Source organism: Pseudophryne corroboree, chromosome 7 (genome assembly GCF_028390025.1).
Source record: "Pseudophryne corroboree isolate aPseCor3 chromosome 7, aPseCor3.hap2, whole genome shotgun sequence".
In the NCBI taxonomy this organism is placed as follows: domain Eukaryota; kingdom Metazoa; phylum Chordata; class Amphibia; order Anura; family Myobatrachidae; genus Pseudophryne; species Pseudophryne corroboree.
Window position 1 is genome coordinate 427,521,388 of NC_086450.1, and position 21,412 is coordinate 427,542,799.

General features: G+C 43.8%; 1 protein-coding gene across 1 annotated transcript in view; it reads left to right on the forward strand.

Moving 5' to 3' along the window:
* MYO15A (myosin XVA) overlaps positions 1-21,412 on the forward strand; it is a 192,311-nt gene that overhangs the window by 23,291 nt on the left and 147,608 nt on the right. The window contains exons 6-19 of the mRNA XM_063932826.1: positions 658-748; positions 4,302-4,405; positions 6,020-6,083; positions 6,639-6,752; positions 7,802-7,963; positions 8,949-9,062; positions 9,273-9,331; positions 10,064-10,187; positions 13,507-13,602; positions 14,331-14,462; positions 15,293-15,418; positions 16,542-16,619; positions 19,516-19,670; positions 21,128-21,173. Coding sequence (XP_063788896.1) covers positions 658-748; positions 4,302-4,405; positions 6,020-6,083; positions 6,639-6,752; positions 7,802-7,963; positions 8,949-9,062; positions 9,273-9,331; positions 10,064-10,187; positions 13,507-13,602; positions 14,331-14,462; positions 15,293-15,418; positions 16,542-16,619; positions 19,516-19,670; positions 21,128-21,173 — 1,465 coding nt within the window. The remainder of the gene's footprint in view (positions 1-657; positions 749-4,301; positions 4,406-6,019; positions 6,084-6,638; positions 6,753-7,801; positions 7,964-8,948; positions 9,063-9,272; positions 9,332-10,063; positions 10,188-13,506; positions 13,603-14,330; positions 14,463-15,292; positions 15,419-16,541; positions 16,620-19,515; positions 19,671-21,127; positions 21,174-21,412) is intronic.

Genomic DNA, 21,412 nt, shown 5'->3' on the forward strand with positions numbered 1-21,412 from the left:
TAGGGATTGACATTGATGTTCCTGATTCCATGGAAATGGTTTTTCTGTTCAATATCAGGTTTGCGTTACCAGAGCCGTAACTGGAATTTTTGGTGCCCTGTGACAGAAACAGGGTTGGACTGGCCCACAGGGGTACAGGGGAAACCACCAATGGGCCCTACTAGGGATCAGGTTTCAGACTGCACTGTTACTAATCTAGTACATTATCATGCATGCACTACAGTATTTACTGTATATATTTATCTAGGGGACCAACACTTGCAAAATGGTTAGGCAAACCAATGTGGCGGCTTGGCACACCCCCTCTAGAGACTGGCCACACCCCTAAACATGGGCTCCTACCACTGTATTACCCCGGTGGGCCCTACGTGTCCCAGTCCGACACTGGACAGAAATATAATTGGCGCTCCCCCATTATAAACACACATTTATAGAACACTGCAAGAAAATGGATTTGGATACAAATCCTCTTTATACTACATTCATGCACTCAAACCGAGAGCTTTCAGCCACAATGCCCCTCATTAAATAACACATTTCAATATACTGCCACACCCAGGACTCAAACCCACAACCTGCTGCATCCCAGCCAAACACCCCACCCACAGAGCCACTTGATCCCGCATAAACCTCACAATGTTTTTTCTTTACCACCAGTGGTGAAAGTGGATCTGGTAAAACAGAAGCCACAAAGCTGGTACTGCGTTACCTGGTAGCGGTGAATCAGAGACGCGGAGTGACAAACCAGGTGAGCCGTGATCAGTGCAGTGGGTACCATTATAGTAGCAGTAGACCTTCTCTTTTCAATGATCCATAACACAATTACAGTTCTTTGGAAAAAAAAACATAACTTGCGCACTAGCAGATGTCATGGGCTTTTCTATATTATTGTGCAGCAAATTGCGTAGTGGATAGTGCTCCTATTTTAATTTGAACTGTTATGCAAAGAATGTGTAAGTAAAGAATACTGGCTCGTTACATTTTAAGAATACTGTCAGTACAAATATTTTCAAGAGTCGGCAAGCCTTTGGTCTCCCAGTCGGCTGACAGCCTGACATTGTTCTGCGTCCACCATCGCAGACCCATACTGCACATGCGCAGTACGGTTCCGGCACATGCACAAAGTACCGAACATCGGTGCTTTGCGGCACGCGCCGTAGATCCTTTTGGGATCTGAATGAGGGCCATTATCCCTAATCTCAGTAATAAAGTAAAAACAACACATTTCTGAAAAGCTATAACAAACAAATATGACAATATAGCAGGAAGAAGCTGGGAGCCACCAGGGCCCTGAGTCTCCTGGCAGGCATGGGTTCTGTGGGGGACCGTGGTCACAGAAGAGGGGAAGGCTATTCCTCCTCGTCCCTTAGATCTCTGAAATGTATATATTAATCAGTGCCACAAAGCTTCGGGGCTGTGGCCACTGCATAGTGGGGGCGTGGCCACATCACAGCAGGGGCGTGGTTATGCCACCCTGCAATCTTTACCAGCTCCTTCCTCTTCTTAGCTCCCTGTTTTAAATTCCTGCTCAGGTTAGCCTAATTTGAGGACTGTTTTAATTACACGTGACACTTTAGTATATTGGAAAGCTTTCATTACCAACAATACTATATATTACTATATATAATATATACAGTATATACCTATAATGCTGTTTTATTACGAAGCTGCCTCTATGTGCAGCTACAGTCCTGAGGCCTTACAAATAAATGATTACAATATTAACCCTGTCTCTGCCTATTTCTATGCTCTCACTGGACACTGCAGATAGAGGTATTGTCTATTAGTTATTTTATTATCATCTGACTTACCTGTGCATGGACTGTTGTTATTCTTGTCTTTTCCGCATGAACCAATCAGTGAGCTATTTACTAACATCAAGAGACCACAGTGACCAATCAGAGATCAGTTTTGATTGTCTTTCCTGCACTAAGTATATAACGATTTGTTGATGCTTTGCTATGATTGGTAGTATAAATGAATTCTTGCATGCAATGTAAGCAGTTCTGGGTTATTTATTAGCATTGGCGTGCTAATTTGCACTAAACCATAGAAACCCATCAGCAATTAAAAATTAATCTATTTACCCAGGCCCAGGCTTGTTAGAGGGGCCCGGGCCAGTTGCTAGTGGGGACAAAGTTCCCCCTATGCAGCGCACAACACTGCCATTGTTAATTTCTGGAGGGAGTTTGGCCACACCTCCTGGATTTGTCCATGCCCCTTTCAGTACCCAGGCCCTGTGGCTGTCTCAATAGTGTAATTTAATTTTGGGCAAACGGATTTGCCTAGCCAAATTAGTGTGACACCTGCCGCATGTTATTGGGGCGGAACTTGCTCAAAAGTGTTCCCTACCCCATCGGGTAGCAATCACTTTTGAGCGAAAGGGGTGCGAATTGGGCCAGGCGAAGGGAGCAAATTCAGCTGCTGTTGGTCAAGTTTAAATGCCGCAGCAATGGCAATTCGCCTCATTCACTGGGTATGTGATTGTGTATATGTATTTATGTTTGTGTATGTCATTTATGCATGTATATTTGTGTATGTATGTATGTATGTATGTACGTACGTACGTACGTACGTACGTACGTATTTATGTTTGTGTATGTCATTTATGCATGTATATTTGTGTATGTATGTATGTATGTACTATACTGCTATGTCTTTGTGTGTGTGTGTGTGTGTGTGTGTGTATGTGTGTATTATGTATGTATGTATGTATATGTACTATACTGCTATGTCTTTGTGTGAGTGTCTGTGTGAGTATGAGTTTGTAAGTATGTATTTATGAGTATGTGTGCGTATGTGAGTGTGCAGAGATGTAACCACAACTTTGTGGGTCCCATAGCAACATATTGAAGGCGCACCCTGTCCCAATGTTTATTGAGAGACACCTCTCTGCAGTTGTAATTAATTTTATACCCCAACATAGTGCCCTAGTTTATGCTCCAAACCATAGTAGTGCCCTAATAAGTATTATGCTCCATAGTAGTGTTCTAGTTTATTTTATGATCCATCGTAGTTCCTTAGTTTACATGATGTCACAATGTAGGGTTGCCAGTACATATTATGCCACACAGTACCCCCAATTCATATTATGACATAGTATCCCCAGTTCATATTATGCTACATTACAGTGCCCCCTGTTCATATTGTGCCCCATTACAGTGCCTCGGCTCATATTATGCCACACTACAGTGCCTCCATTTCATATTGTGCCACATTACAGTGCCTCAGCTCATATTATGCCACACTATAGTGCCTCCATTTCATATTGTGCCACATTACACTGCCCCAGTTCTTATTATGTAACATTATAGTGCCCTCCACATTACAATGAGCTGATCAGGTTATGACACATTACAGCACCCTCCAGTTCATACTGTGCCACATTACAGTGGGAAGCAACATGTTTTATGTCTTATGGGAATGTCTCGGGAGTGTTGTCAAAATTGAAGCGCTCACATGGAGGCCATACTCAAAGGCAGTAGCTGTACCTGACATAGGACATGGGCAAGTTTTGATGGTGCGGCTGATGGTGGCATCTAAAGACGCATCAATCAGTATTTCAGTGCTTACAAACGCTGACATTGGGCAGTTCTTGCACATTCGAACTCACGGATGTACACTAGGGGAGGGCTTTGTAACAGCATTAGCATAAACATGTGCCCGTAGGTGTGCATTCACTAAACACTGAGGGTACACCATGCACCAGGCATGTAAGTATAACCAGGGCCAGATTAAGGGCCACATGGCCCTGGGGCTGAAAATTTTCATGGGCCTATCCTGACCTCTGAGTAGGGGTGGAGCTGTGACCAGTGCTGTGTGGGTGTGGCCAGGGACACGGGTTGTGATCAGTGCTCTGTGGGTGTGGCCAGACCCCATGGGTGTGATCAGTGCTGTGTAGGTGTGGCCAGTGCTGTGTGGGTGTGGCCAGAGACATGTGGGCATGTACCTCTCCATCACCGTCAGCCCACCTGTCTCCCTAAATATATACAAATACAAAAATTGCAGAACCTGTGAATAAAATAGAAATACAATTGTAATACTCAGATTTATGGCTGACTGTGTGGCAGTGATGCAGTGATGTTATGCCTAATTTTATGTGGTGGCCTGGAACTGTAGCTCCATCTGCCACATTGTTAATCTGACCCTAAATATTGGCCAATATAAATCACTAGGTCATTCATATACTACTGACAGCTTTTGTATGTATACAGACTCTTCCATGCATGTTCCTTGTCCTCTGTGAAATTACTTATACTTGTGTGTGTACATATGATACTGGAGGCCATTCCTCTCTTCAGATTTTAGAGGCCACACCTCTGTTGGAATCTTTCGGAAATGCCAAAACAGTCCGGAATGATAACTCCAGCCGCTTTGGGAAATTCGTGGAAATCTATCTGGAGGAGTGAGTAATAGATTCCAATCCAAAGCAGTAATGTTACCTAAGAGATATTGGGCTAGATGCGTCATCGCTGGTAAAGTGATAAAATGGAGAGAGAAAAAGTACCAGCCAGTCAGCTCCTGTCATTTTTCAAACACAGCCTGTGACATGGCAGTTAGGAGCTGATTGGCTGGCGCTTTTTCACTCTCCATTTTATCACTCTCCAAGCGATGATGCATCTAGCCCATTGACTGTTGTTAGCCACACGCTCCCGTCCCCAGGCTCCAGAATCTGGATAAATTCTAATGTGAGAAACTCTGTGTCATCGTTCGCACACACCTGATTGGCCAGGTGCCACCACGTATCCAATCAAATGCCTGTGGCACTCTAACATAGTCATTCCCTCACAGTTCACTGGCCTCTCCCATTTATTGAAGGATGCTCAAAGGATGCGCATTAAAACAGAAAGATTATGGGCATTATGTAAGCCTATGAGACGCAAGCAGCCATGGGTGTGATTCTTGGCCCGTATTTGTAAACCTAGTTTTGCCTTTTAAAAAATTGCTACTTTAAAAATATGGGCTAACTCATCAGAATGTCAGACTATTACATAAGCCTCTATAAAGCTAAAACAATGCTATGATGTTAGTAAAATGGATATTACATTGCAAAAAAAAAACTAAACAAAATGTGTTTTGTATGACATGGGTAATCTAAAAAAGTAATAATATTAGTGTGCACCCTTATATAGTATTCTGATTTATACACGTATAACATGTCTGCAGATATTCTCAATAGATAATCTGGACTAAATTAGCCCCCGATTCACTCAAACCACACCTAGATCCACCAGAGCCACGCCTACTCTGTACTGACACCCCTTTTCAGACAGACACCACCTCTTTCAGTCATCAAACATTTTGGGCTGCTTGCAGGTATGTTACAATGTTGCACAGTAGCCAGTGGTGTATTTCCCATCAGGGAGGTGGGCACGTGCCCAGGGGCCGCACTTGGATGCTTGCGTTGGTACTGTCGGCCCAAAAAGTGCCAGTAACTGCTAAATGTTTCCACTGCACTATACCATATGCCATCTTGAATGGAGTGTAAATGGGTGTGGAGTGTAGACTGCCCCTGTAAGCTCTCCTACATAGTAAATATGTATACATACAGTAATTTAATAATAATAATAATAATAATAATATCACATTGGCTTTTTATTATTCTATTACTTTGGCTATCATCAAATGAGGGCTTATAACAAATTAATGAAAATAATAAAAGTAGGCAAGAGGGGGAGGGGTTGTCACCGTTGTGCCTAGGGGCGCCGTCTCGCCTAAATCCGCCGTCATGCCTAAATCCGCCCCTGACAGTAGCTAACAATTGTATGATTACGTGGAACTGGCCAAGGTTTTGCTTTGATAGTGGTGATGGAATAATCACTGTCCCCAAGAACTGACGTTCTCATATCAGACTTCATCCTTTATTAGTGAAAAAAGATTTTTTTTTGGGGGGGAGGGGGGGGGGGGGGTAGCTTTTAAGCTTCTCAAATGTTCCCCTAATCATCTGCTTCCTGTGTGACAAGTATGGTGTACCTCTCACTACGTCTTCATCCCAATGACATGCCGTCTTTCCTCACAGGGGTGTGATTTGCGGTGCCATAACATCCCAATACCTGCTTGAAAAATCCAGAATCGTATTTCAGGTAACTCTTTTTCCTTTGTCCCCCTCCTCCTAACAATCACATTACATGCAAGTTCTGGTGCTAGCTGCAGAACAGATTGAAGCCAAAGAACCAAACATACTGTAGACTGTAGAAACCTCCCCACTGTACATGAGTGTCTCGCAGGATACTTCTTTTATATCATAATAGGCTGAGCCTTTCGCAAGATTACAGAGAGAAACTCACGGAGAGCAGATGTTATGTGCGATGTTATGTGCTGGGTCATTCTAGCGTAGGTCAGGCATGGCAAATGCGCCATTATATCACAAACTTCATTTTGCACAATTTCAGTAGTACCTGGATTTGTGGGCTAAGAAGGTACAGTCTTTTATTTCCAAATATTTGCACTATGTGCTGGATATAGGTGGATAAAGGAGGTGGGGGGTGGGCGGGTGTGTGTGTGTGTGTGTGTGTGTGGGGGGGATGATTTTTGCTGAATATGGTTTAGAATTACTTTCATTGGCTGAGCGAGAATCGCAACTCAAAATTACCGATCAACATGTAAATTATTTTTATAATCCCCAATGCCAATTTTAGGCCAAAAATGAGAGGAATTACCACATTTTCTATGAGATGCTGGCTGGTCTCCCCTCGCAGCAGAAGCAAATATTCTACCTTCAGGACGCCGAAACGTATTACTACCTGAACCAGGTGAGATGCTGGCCCTTGAGCTGTACATGTCCTGTTACCTGTTCTTTAATGTTTTATTATGTAAAATTTAAATGCAACAGCCCTTTTGGCCAATACTTGGACCATCTATAATGTGGAGGGTGAAATACATGAGTAATACAATACAATGTTGTTATACCAAGTATTATAAGATGTCACTGTGAAATCAGAAAATTCCTGGAGGATATCTTCCAAAAAGAGAAGAGAATTGCTCAGTACCAGAGTGACCCCAGGGTAGATACGGGCAGCACAAGATGGCTCTCTTGCTGGCCCCTTTGCCTTACTGTTCCAACTAGTCACAACCTTCCTGGCAGGAGCAGCCATCTTGTGTCAGTTAGGGGTCTATTTACTAAGCCTTGGAGAGAGATAAAGCCAACCGGCTCCTGTCATTTTTCAAACACAGCCTGTAACATGGCAGTTAGGAGCTGATTGGCTGGTACATTATCTCTCTTTACTTTATTTCTCTCCATGGCTTAGTAAATAGACCCCTTAGTAGATTATTTCTTCTCCACCCAGTGATGCCACAGATGTTTCTGTCGCTGCACGCTTAGTTTCCCAGTCAGCCCCAAGAGTGGAAGAGATTATCTCTAGAGACTTCAGTTTAAGGCAACTAGCACCCAGTCTTTATTGTCCTTAGGGCCCTATTGTAACTTTACCCCCCCCCCCCCCTTTTCCATGTGGCTATAGTATACCCAGTAGTAATAGATCCCCCAGTGAAATTACCCCACCCTCCCTTTAGTGGTAATAGATCCCACAGTGACATTACCCAGCACCCACCTCCATGTCCAGAGCTCCCCATTGAATAATACTCCCCCTCTTTGTAGCCCACACACTCCTTATCAACACCCCGTGAATGCCTATGCTCCACAGCAACCTATTTCATGCACCCCTAACAAGTTATACACTGGATTTAATTGAACCTCTGGACCATATGGTATTGATAATCTTGTGTTTTTGCAAAGCAGCTGTACTGAAAAGCTGGTGACCTATGCTACCTGATGTTCCAAATGTTGGACTATCTCTATATTTAGGGAGGTAACTGTGAAATTCCTTCTAAAAGCGATGCCGAAGATTTCCGAAGGCTTCTAAATGCCATGGAGTCCCTCAGCTTTACCATTGAGGACCAGGACAGCATCTTCCGCATACTCTCTTCCATCCTTCACCTGGGCAACGTCTACTTTGAGAAATATGAGGTGTGATAACAAGGGTACACTGAGGGTTCCTTTGTTTAATCTCAAGCTACACACGGATGAGGGGTCATTATTTGGAATAAATTTATAATAAACGCTGTAGCATTAGTATACAATCAGTATATCTGGCTTTATCCCCCCCCCCCTTATATAATAAATTAAATATATCAGTATTTGGAGTTTCAGCACGAAACCAGACAACACCAAATTAACTTGTTATTAAAAGTAAACGTTTGGTACTGTTTGGTATGAGATGCTGTACTAAAAATTTTATATGAGAAAAATAGAGAGTATATGAAATGGTTTGATCATAGTTTTTATTATTTAATATAGCGCCAACATATATCACAGTTGTATTTCACAATTTCACTAAATCTGAATTTAGAAGAGTGCTATGGATTCTGGTAAATATAAACTACAAGGAACAACAAGTAATGGCTACAGTACTCCATGTCTACTGGGAACAGGACCCCATAAAGGGAGAAACAGGTATATCGATGACATATTCAACAGTGGCATTATCCAAACTTCACCAATTCACCACAATAATAATTAAAAACCCACATTATACATTGCAGGAAGGAGCAATTTGAAGTTACTAACCATTCGGTGTTGTAGATTTTACTCTTGTAATAAGTTGTTTTTTTATCATTAATGTCCCATGATAGATTTTGTTTGTGAAGGCCGTCATATAAACATTCCATTATGTATGATACATTTAGGATTATTTCTAATGCACTTGCATGCTCTGGGTACAGTTTAATTCCAATATTGTTATTACTGTATTTAAAAAAGTTATATTTTACATTTATTTATTTTTTTATTCTGCATTTAGCTCTTGAGACCTGGGGTTGTTTTCTGCCATGAAGTTCCACATTCCTATCAGCTAACCAACACACAAATACTGTATAACAGATCATTGGTCAGACTGCAGCATATAGCTTAGCTTCCCTTTCTCTGTATGCACTGAGGTGCCCTATTTTTGCAGACAGAGTCCCAGGAGGTGGCGTCGGTGGTGAGTGCAAGTGAGATTCGGGTGGTGTCTGAGCTACTACAAATATCCCACGAGGGACTCCAAAAAGCCATCACCTACAAAGTGACCGTAAGTGTATGACAGGAGAGAACACAAATGAAGGTATTTCACAAAGCTCAGAGAAAGATAAAACAGTGAGAGATAAAGTACTAGCCAACCAGCTTCTGCCTTGTTTGAAAAATGGCAGTTAAGAGCTGATTGGCTGATAGCTTTGCTAAATACCTTCGAAACAGAGAAATGCAGTGGCAAAAAGACAAATCTTTTTCTTTGGTTCTGCAGGAAACGATGAGAGAAAAAATCTTAACTCCTTTGACGGTGGATAGTGCTGTTGATGCCAGGTAGGCCTGAGGTGCAGTAAGGTGACCTCAGAGGTGACATTGGGAGCAGTATAAAGGCTATCAGAACATATTGATTTTGGCCTCAAGATTAAATTCAGAGTATGGGGAAATTTATCAAAGCTTGACGAGACATAAAGTGGAGAGAGATAAAGTACTAACCAAGCCGCTTCTGTCATTTTACAGACTGTAGGGTTTATTTGCTAGGCCTTGGAGAGAGATAAAGTACCCGCCTATCAACTCTTAACTGCCATGTTACAGGCTGTGTTTGAAAAATGTCAGGAGCTGATTGGTTGGTACTTTATCGCTCTTCAAGGTTTAGTAAATAGATCTCTGTGTTTGAAAATTGACAAAAGCTGATTGGTTGGTACGTTATCTCCAAGGCCTGATAAATCTCCCCCTATGTGTGCTAGTTCACAGTAACATATAGCGCCTACAAGTGCAGTTAACAAATGAGGGTGAAAGTGAAGTTAAAGTACCTTAGTGCTAATAGGCATTGTACAGCTTTATTCCATTGTATTACTAATGACTGGTACTGTGGCACAGAAATGCTTAGGTAATGATATTATGGTTAGTACACGTGATCATATCTGCTACACATAAATAAATGAATACAATATTGTTGGGACGGCCGGACAATAAAGCGCTAGATCAACTGGGGCAATAGGTTGCCTACAGAAAATACCCCATTCACCCCACCGGTGGTCAGTCAGATGTCATTATTATCTATTCCAGAGACGCAATTGCCAAGATTTTATATTCACTGCTCTTCAGCTGGCTCACAGACAGAATTAACAAGCTGGTGTACCCCAAGCAGGATGCTCTGTCCATTGCTATACTGGATATTTATGGCTTTGAGGTGAGATGATGGCCCTCATTCCAAGTTGTTCGCTCACTAGCTACTTTTAGCAGAAATGCAAACACAAAGCCGCCGCCCTCTGGGAGTGTATTTTAGCATAGCAGAATTGCTAACGAAAGATTAGCAATTGCTAACGAAAGATTACCAATTATTCTGCTAATATTAGCAGAATTGCTAATGAAAGCAATTTCCTTGCAGTTTCTGAGTAGCTCCAGACCTACTCTTAGATTGCGATCACCTCAGTCCGTTTAGTTCCTGGTTTGACGTCACAAACACGCCCAGCGTCTGACCAGCCACTCCTCCGTTTCTCCAGCCACTCCTGCATTTTTACCTGGCACGCCTGCGTTTTTTAGCACACTCCCTGAAAACGGACAGTTTCCGCCCAGAAACACCCACTTCCTGTCAATCAGCAGAGCGATTGACAAGCTTTGTTCGCCTGTGAGTAAAATAGCATAGTTTTGTGTAAATTTGCTTAGCGCGTGCGCACTGAGATGCATACGCATGCGCAGAACTGCCGGATTTTAGCCTATTAGCAATTCTGCTAAAATTAGCAGCGAGCGAACAACTCGGAATGAGGGCCGATATTATAATGTGATATATACACATTCATCTTCCCTGTATGTATTAATCACAGTCAGATATGCTTTTTACTGAATTACTGTCTGAGTCCATATTATTCCCTGCTGAACTATTGACATCTAGCGCTAAATGGCTAATAATTCTGCTATAGTAATATGAGTGTGTAATAATATTGCTCTTCATAGAATCTTTTCTGTTATGTTACATCAACCATGTCAAACTTTCATTTTCTCTGGGGCCTCGCCGCCTAATTAAGGAATGTGAAAAGTTTAGGGAGGGACGGATTTCCAGACAGGGGACATACTATTTTGTTTTGTCAGGTTTCAAGATTTTTTTACCACTCTGATAAGGAGCTCATGCTTCTTTATATGCCAGCCCAGAGCCTCCTCATGACCTACATATGCCTCAGAGACCCTCATACCCCATTATGTGTAAGTGCCCCATCGTGCCCTTATGTATTGCCAGGGCCTCTCTGTGCCCTTTTATAGGCATCGGAGATCCTCATGCCCCTGTGTATACTAGCCCATAGTCCCCTTGTTGTACCTAAATATGCATCAGAGACCCCTACTGCCCATGTGTTCCAGGTCAGAATCTCCTCATACCCCTTTATATGCCTCAGATCCCCTTATGCTCCATTATGACAAAGCCCCATCATGCCCTTGTTTATGTCCAGAGCTCCCCTCATACCCTTATGTCTATGTTATGGGAACTACTCTGTTTAGTGGGCTACCAGGTGGCACTCATACAATTATACTTGCCCAGCAGTCCGTTAGCCTCCTGCTAGCTAGGCTTCACCTTTAGCAGCCGCCTATCCAGGGAGAATTAGGTCCACCCCATACTCAGATGCCCCTAGGTCTTATAGATGGACAAGGCAGCTATTGGAGGCTGGGCAAGAGTAAGGTATAGTGTGGAGAGACGCTCACCGGATGCAACCAAGACTAACTGCCCAATTCTCAAACTGATATTTATAACAGAGTGTATGTGAGTGCAACAATGCACAGGATGGAATCAGCAACTAAACATTGACTGAATGTGAATGCAACAATGCACAGGGTGGAATAAGCGACTGAGTATAACTGTATATAAATGCAACAATGCACAAGGTGGAATAAGCGACTGAGTATAACTGTATATAAATACAACAATGCACAAGGTGAAATAAGCGACTGAGTATAACTATATAAATGCAACAATGCATTTTGAAAAGTCTTCTTCACACTGTGCGTGTGTCAGCATTGCCTTGTGCTCCAGCGTCTGCCCACGTCACAGGGAGGACGCTAGACACCAGGGGACAGAGTGACTGAGAAGAGCAGGTTTACGTCCTTGCTCCTTTCCCACTACTGAGGTACACTTCAGCTTATTTTGCCATCTCCTGATAATGTGAAATGGAGAAGCGAAACAGAAACATAACATTTCCATTCTTTTCGGAGACGCTATCCCCATTCTATTGTATGGGGAAGCTATTTTAATGCTAATCAAAGGATCTGCTGGAGAAATCTTAGAATATTCCATGGTATACTCCTTCCCTGAATAGGAGAAAGAAGTGAAAAGCCCTGTTATCAGCCCTACAGGGCTGCATACAATAATCTGTGAATCCAGCATTACCATAAGTATGGCATATAAATGCACTTACCTGCAACTGCGAGTGAATTGCGGCTAATTTGATTTAGTGTGGAGTTTCTGGTGAGCCATGCTCTAACCCAGGGGTACACAACCACAGCCCTAAAGGCAAGATTATGGCTAAATCCATGTTGGCTAAAGGACCTGTGACATCACCACCACGTGACCCGCAACAAGAGGGGGAAGGAGCAAGGTCAGAGCATGGGACCCGAAATGTACTCTTGCAGGCTTTGCTCGCCACCGGGACCACGCATCGGTATCGCAAGGGGACTTTCACCTTGCGTTCTGCACTAACTTTCCTTGCGATTTTGACTATATAGTCAAAATCGCAAGTACAAATCTTACCGAGTGTACACACCTTTAAGGGCTCCATACACTAGTGCAATATTGCATGTTTTCATGCAATTGCGACGAGTTCCTGAGATGGATAGCATGAAAAAATTCAAATTGCATGTACTTTTCTTGCGATTGCGCGCTCCTGTGTGTCACCCATCGCAATCACAGATCACACGTGCTGCACGTGGGATTTATCTCAGTTGCATGGAAATAGGTTTAATAACATTAGATTGCATGAGATAAATCACATGTAAAAATTAGAGATGAGCAGGTTCGGTATTACTCAGATTTACTCGGTTCTCAAAACGGCATCTTATTGGTTCACAGATGTCTCTTGTTTTGGATAGCCAATAAGATGATGTTTTGAGAACCGAGTAAATCCGAGTAAAACCGAGTAAAACCCGAACCCGCTTATCTCTAGTAAAAATACACTCAAGTATGACATTGCAATCGCAGGCCTCCCTGGAAGCTCCCGGACAGATTGTAGGAAAATTGCATGCAAGTCATTGCTGAGATACATCTCCCTAGTGTATGGGGCCATTTATTACAGTCCAGGTTTTAAGGATAGCCACACTTAAGCACAGGTGACTGATAAAGTACCTAGATTATTTTGATTTAACCATCTGTGCTGAAGCCTGGATATCACTAAAACCTGCACTGTTAGTGTGCCCGAAAGACCAAGGTTGGCAAACCCTGCTCTAACCTGTAGTTCCAGAAAAGTCTGCCCTCGCATGATTTGTCTTCTAAGCATTTTCCTGGAGTAACTCTGATTTGTGACCCACAGGATCTCAACTTTAACAGCTTTGAACAGCTCTGCATCAATTATGCAAATGAGTACCTGCAATTCTTCTTCAATAAAATTGTGTTCAAAGAGGAGCAGGTGAGTATCTGCATCACTGACCTACCTACGAGACACAAAAAGCATATGTTCTGCCTGATGGTTGGCCACTGTTCATCCATGGCATTATATTATCAATGAATTACTTTATTTGCCCTTGGATGAGAATATAAAGTGGTTTCCTGGATACAGTTGTGCCCAATACTTATAGAACTGCAAAACAATTACGTCTTAGAAAAATCTATTAAATTGCAGTGCTGAGCCTCGGGCATTGAAAGACTAAGGGGCTCATTCAGAGTTACACGCAAGTCCTGCGCATCTGAGTCCCATCTCCAATAGTGGCTCACTGTATGTAAATGGTAATCAGTGGGGCACTCACACGTATGCCAAGTGTTCAGCCGCAGCGGGCATGTTGTGGGCGGGCTATATAGAGTAGTGCGTACAGTATGCACAGATATGGCTGATGTCGGACGGATCTCTTGAGCCAAGCATAGGGCTGGTGGAAATGTTTGCTTATGAAGGCTACTTTCTGCAAGTAGATGGGTGGGGGCAGTGCGGAGGCAGAGATGCGTGCAATTCTGTGTACAGGTGGCGATACCCATTTATTTCCATGCCCGCAATGTGTGCAACTCTGAAACTGCCCCTAAATATTATAGAGCAGCCACAGTGTATGTATGTCATAGGTACAATAGAAATATTATTTCAACAGGATGTTCCGCAGCAGGTGTGAGTACCTATTCTGCAATAATATGTGTGTGTGTCACCTGCAGGAGGAGTACATCCGTGAGCAAATAGACTGGAGGGAGATCTCCTTTAATGATAACCAATCCTGTATAGACCTTATATCCCAGAAGCCCTATGGAATTCTCAGGATCTTGGATGACCAAAGTTGTTTCCCACAGGTATCCTCATATACTTTCTTTTCAATTGCTGAACATACCTGCGTCACCTAATACTTACCACCTGGCAGCTGGCGAAGACTCTACCTGGTAATGCCAAACGTGTCACCTGTCTGGTAGCCTCATATACAACCTACCCCTGCCTGTACCACTGGACCAATGCCTTACTTATGTCATTTTACCTGTGCCACCTGAATGATACCTACCGCCTGCCAGCTGGCTAAGACTCTACCTGAGTAATGCCAAATGTGTTATCTAGCTGGTAGCCTCATATGCAACCTACCTCTGCCTGTACCACTGGACCAATGTCTTACCTGTGTCATATTGCCTGTGCCACCTGAATAATACCATCTTCCAACTGGCTAAGACTCTACCTGAGTAATGCTAAACATGTGTCAGCTATCTGGTACCCACATGTAGAACCTAGCCCAGTCTGTTCCACTTTACCAATGTCTTACCTGTGCCACCTGACTAAAACCCTACCTGTGCTGTATTATCTGTGTAACCTGAAAAAAACTTACCTATATCAGCTAATTACATGTTTCAGCTGTTTGTTATCTGATTAGCACTCTGCATGTGTAACCTAACCCACGCTCAGCCACCAGGGTAATAGCCTTCCCGTAGCATCCTTCGAGTACAGTAACTGTAACATTTAGCCCTATCTGTGTTGCTGGAATAATACTCAGATCCGAAGTATGCCAACTCACCAATGCACTACACGTACAGCCTTATCTTGCCTGTGTCCCCATAATTATTCCCTAGACTACACCTGGCTAATAGCCTGCTATGATTACCTGGATAGTAAAGTTGTCTCGTGTCACTGTCTCTTGCAGGCCACGGACCACACATTTTTACAGAAGTGTCACTACCACCATGGCACCAGCGAGTTGTACTGTAAGCCGAAGATGCCTCTCCCTGAGTTCGGGATCAAGCACTTTGCTGGGAAAGTCACTTACCAGGTGCGTGTCACACGAGTTTCATTATATCCATCTGCTGTCTACCTTCACTTACTGACAATCATCCCTTACACCAGAGGTTCCCAAACTGTGTGCCGTGGCTCCCTGGGGTGCCTCTGGACACTTATAGGGGTGCCCTGGGTTGGTGGTCCAGGACCAATTCAAATTATTCATGGTCAATATAATAGGCAAAACCAGTGCTGGTGGCTGCCAGTCATAAAATATGTGGCCAAACAGAAGCAAATCTTGTCCCCCACCACACAACTTACCCTAAGGATGACATATAAACGCGATCTACTTAATGTAATATTTCTTTCTAAATTTCTCAATAAGAAATTTTTGGCCTAGGGGTGCCGTGACAAAAATTCTGTTATTCTAGGGCGCCGTGATTCAAAAAAGTTTGGAAACCACTGCCTTACACTGTAGACAGATTTCAGTCCCTCCTCAGTTGCAGAGATACATCTCTCACAACACCAAGTTTTTCTGTCTGGGAGTTGTAGTGTAACAAGTTCTGGAGAGTCACAAGAAGCCTAAGGTTCTGTCTGAAGATGCTCCCGTACAATAGAGAGATTGCTAGGGAACACAAGATTACCTGGTGTGTGGGGACCATCAATGTTTAGCTACTTGGCTCACAGAGAACCTATAGATAAAAAACAAATTCCATTGCAGATGGATACAGATATACTCATTTAGTTTTGGATTATCCTCTGATACTTTATATTGACCCTTCCGTTATTATTGGTTTCTATTATGTTTTATGCAATGCAGTGTTTTGACTGGTGAATGGAGGAGATATGGAATCTCGCATGGAGATCACTGGTACACACTGGCACTGGATGACAGAGACGGGGAAAGTAGAACTTTTTCTACTTCTATCTGTCTCCTCTCTGTCATCCATCTCTGTATGAGTTTCCGTCTCTCATCCATTCACTTACTAAGGAACGGAATGGACTGGAGGCCCCAATAAGGGCTCACGTGTGCACATGGTCTTCCTTGATTCATTGTAGATTCTTGTAATGTCTAATTTGTAATCTTTATGTTGGATAAATAACTAATAATAATGAAATACGTATTAGTTTCCCCACATGACCGCAGAAGAGTTTAAATGCTTCTCTTTATGTTCCAGGTCTACAAATTCTTGGACAAAAATTATGATCAGGTCAGACAGGATGTCCTGGATCTTTTTGTCAGCAGTAAAATCAAGGTAAGGACCTAGGCATCGCTTCTGATGGGCTGTCCCAAGGCTCATGAGAAAACAGCCAGTCAGTCCAATGAGGCATGACGCACAAAAACTACATGTGGCCTCACTAGATATTACTAGGCCCCATAAAAACATTGTAAGGACCTCCTCACAGCTCCAAGTGCTGCTTCCAAAGATCCCACATGGGGGCTAATTCAGACCTAATCGCTGCTGTGCGAAAACGCACAGCAGCGATCAGGTCTGAACTGTGCATGCACTGGTGCCGCAGTGCGCCAGCGCATGCCAGACAGCCGACAGCTGTCTTAGCCCTGCAATCGCCTCTGTCTGATTGACAAGCAGAGGCGGTCGCTGGGCGGGAGGGGGTGGGCTGACGGCGTTTGGCTGCCGTTTAGGGGGCACGGTCCGGACTATGCAGATGTGCCTGGATGAATGGGGGGCGGGCTGCGGTGTCTGCATGACGCCACATGCAGCCGCTGCGACCCGGGCAGCGATGAGTAGCTCCCTGCCAGCGTGCAGGAGCTGCAGTGGCTGGGAGCTACTCTTCTAGTACAAAAGCCTTGCCACTGTGCGATGCTTTTGTACTTGTGCGGGTGTGGTGGGGGGAAAGGTTGGGCCTGACATGCGGGGCGGATTAGCCCTGTGCTGGGCGTCCCCCCGGATGTCTGAAGACTGATCGTAGATGTGCTAAATTTAGCACATCTACGATCAGGTCTGAATTAGGCCCAAAGTCTTTGTAATTTTCTATGCATTCCTGCCCCTGCAAAGCGCTGATCACATCTCTGGAAAATATACACAAACTGGACTGTGGGTCTGATTCAGAGGTTGGACGCAAATTGTCTCGGAGCTGCGTCTTTGGTCGCAGCGGATCTGAGAAGAGATGCAAATGTAGCAGGAACCGTCTTTTGTACAGAGACACCCATCGGCGACCTCTCTGATCCGCTGCTTGCGTCAGCCAGACATCGGGAAACTCGGGTATGTCATCAGACCTCTAAGCAACCTGTTGATTACTTGGAATGACCGTCACATCTGAGACGACAGGGCCAGAATCACTGCGTCCGATCATGCAGTCGCTGGCTGTGACACGCCCCCAAAGCGGCCATGATATGCCTGCGTTCTGGTCGCCACTTCCCGTTGCCGCCCTTAAATGGTTGCTGGCTGTCAATCAAACTGCATCTAAATCCACACTGCGACTGCCATCCCTTTACCATTGCAGCACATGTGCACAGCGGCTCCGAAGCATACGCAGTAGACAAAACTTCGCCCATTTGCAAAAGAATCAAAACTGCATACATCTGTGAATCAGGCCCTGTATACACACTCCTGTTATCTCCAGTAGTTGCCAAATGCATAAACTTATACACAACTAGATTGATGAGCACCATAAAGACATTATAGTACTCAGCCCTGTAACAGTCGCCCAGGCCGCTACAACTTTCATTAAACCCTTGATTATTAAATATGTGTCACTTAATTAAGCAGTGCTTAGACCTGACGTAGCCAACCAAGGCTTGCCAAGGGCTTCTATTATCTGCTTCAGATGGTAACAAATCTTGGCCAGATTTATGACCTTTGGAAGAGCGTATGTGCTCATGCAATACAAACACAGGAGCATTGGGATGTAGTCAGGTTTCTTGCAGTCAGGATCCCAATGGTCAGAATCCCAATACACACAATGCCAGTGGATGCCCAAGGTGAGTATTAGAGTAAGGGTTAGTTTTAGGGTTAGGCACTGGGGGGAGGGTTAGGATGCAGGAGGGGACAGTTTGGGTTTAGGATGTGGGAGGGGACGGTTAAGGTTTGGTTGAGGGAGGGGATGGTTATGGATAAAATACCCACTGGGATCCGTCTGCATTCTGAGTGTCGGGTTTATGGATCCGCTGGGATTTCATCTTCAACCCAGAACATTTATCCAAAAGGATGCTTGCTAGTATCGATACTTGTTTGACATGTGAGCACGGCACAGTCCCACATGTCTCATTCTGACTATGCATGTATGTGATTCTCAGAATCCGTCTTTGTTCTCTATACTGTATCAACTAGTATTTTTTTTTTCCGTTTTGGTAAATTGTACTAACATTATATCCAGTGGTTATTAGGTCATGTTTACATCCAGAAGTGCTCCTTTAATTATATACAGATATTGAAGATTCTGGTTCTGATCCACTGAATAATATGAGTTTCTTATAGTGATGAGCGGATTCACTTTCTTAATCACAACCATTCTAGATGCCTCTTACACATCCACGTCCCCCAAAAGCAAATATTCTATAAACATTGTACACATCTGCTGCAGTCCTACATTTCTTGGAAGCCTAAGTTGTTTAGAGCGCTCTCCTGACATTATGTATTTGTGGGTTCTTAAGGACTCCATAAGGAGAAGAGTTTGATAAACTATAATCGTGTTTCATATACGTACAATATATTAAAACTATTGCCTCCGATTATAGGTTGTACAGCAGTCAGAACATGTCACATCATACAGGCATGCCTCCCAACATGACCCATTCCAGGAGGGACAAAATGCTCTGTTCCAGGACTTCCCTCTTAAATTATGATTGCCATCACCTGTGTTGAAACGGGATGCAGTCTCCTGACCGCCGGGATCACATACTGATTCCGTTGAGACACATTTCTTATCAATCAACACAAAGTAAGAGGGAAGTACTGAAACAGAACATTTTGTGCCTCCTGGAGTGGGTCATGTTGGAAGGTATGCACAGGTACCATCAATTTCTGTTTTAATAACAAACAGGGGCCCTAATGATATTTACAAGGCCTAAATATAAAACTACCCAGAATCCTCTGCAATAGTCACGCCAAGTGGTTGTTCTACAGGTGGCCGGGAAGACTGGTTGAGTGTGTGGCTCCTGGACTCTTCTCACATTCTTCATCTTCTCAGGTGGTGGCCAACCTGTTCTTCAGCCATGCTCAGGTGCTAGCTCAGCAGAAGACAATGATGGGAAAGAGCAGCACAGTGACCCGGAAATACAAAGCTCAAACAGTGGCTGCCAAGTTCCAGCAATCCCTCCTGGAGCTCGTAGAGAAGATGGAGAGGTAGGGAGATGAAATGTTGACAGCCAGGATAAGGTGGGACACATTGGTTGAGTCTATGGAACCTTGGTATCTCTAGACCCCCATTCACATTCTGTTTTCCTGTAAATTATTGTCCCTCATTCTGAGTTGATCGCTCCCTAGCTACTTTTAGCAGCCGTGCAAACGCATAGTCGCCGCCCATGGGAGAGTGTATTTTCGCTTTGCAGGAGTGCGAACGCCTGTGCAGCAGAGCGGCTGCAAACACATTTTGTGCAGAACAAGACCAGCCCTGTAGTTACTTATTCTGTGCGATGATTCCAGTGACGAAAGACACGGTAATGATGTCAGATACCCGCCCAGCAAACGCCCGGCCACGCCTGCGTTTTTCCAAACACTCCCATAAAACGGTCAGTTGCCACCCAGAAACTCCCACTTCTTGTCAATCTCCTTGCGTCCGCCAGTGCGACTGAAAGCGTCGCTAGAACCTGTGCAAAACCATGATGCTCTTTGTACCCGTACGTCACACGTGTGCATTGCGGTGCATGCGCAGATTTGCCATTTTTTTAAATGATCGTTACGCAGCGAACAACGGCAGCTAGCGATCAACTCGAAATGAGGGCCATAGTCTTAGTAGGCTTGGTGGTAAATTTCAGAAATCTATAAAGATACCCCTTTGTTTCCAGGTAATCCGATTGGTCAAGTGATGCCTCTGATATATAAGTATAGCCCTCCAAACATGCAATAAAAGTAACATAGTAACATAGTAACTAAGGTTGAAAAAAGACAATTGTCCATCGAGTTCAACCTATTTGTGGTCTCCTATGCAGTCTTATTATAGGAGTAGTTATTTTTATGTTAGGACTAGTTATATTAACTATAATGCGTGCCTACGCACCATAACCCTGAATATCTTTATCCAATTGGAATTTATCTAACCCATTCTTAAAGGTGTTGACTGAGTCCGCTGTTACTACTCTCTCAGGCAGGGAATTCCAAACACGTATTGTCCTTACTGTGAAAAAATCTTTTTGCCTCAATGTGTGGAAACTCCTCTCCTCTAACCTAAGCGAGTGACCACGTGTCCTCTGTGTTGATCTTATAGAAAACAAGTCCCTCCCGAGCTCTGTGTATTGACCCCTTATATATTTGTAGATGTTGTTCATGTCCCCTCTTAGTCTCCTCTTTTCCAATGTAAACATGCCTAGCCTTGCAAGCCTTTCCTCGTATTCCAGCGTCTCCATGCCCTTGATTAGTTTGGTCGCCCGCTTCTGAACCTTTTCTAGCTCCAGGATATCCTTTTTGTAATATGGTGCCCAGAATTGCACACAGTATTCAAGATGTGGCCTCACTAGTGATTTATATAATGGGAGTATAATACTCTCGTCCCTTGCATCAATTCCCGGTTTATGCATGCTAATATCTTATTAGCCTTCTTTGCTGCACTCCTAAGTCATCATGTATATTCCGTCTCCCTACAGGTGCAACCCCTTTTTTGTTCGATGTATTAAACCCAACAACAAGAAGGTAAATGACATTAAATCAGTGTGTTTTGGGAAAACACTGAGGGCCTGATTCTAAATTGCACGCAGTCGGCACGCACAGCCGATATTCATGCAGTTCAGTGAGTCTTTACAACTGCGCATGCACGGAAATTTTTGAAAACCCCTACGGTGCCAACGTTACCCTCAGTGTGCGGACAAAGATGCTGTTGCGATCGGGATGTACGGTATCAGAAATGTGGTGGAAAAGTGACTGGTGTTCCT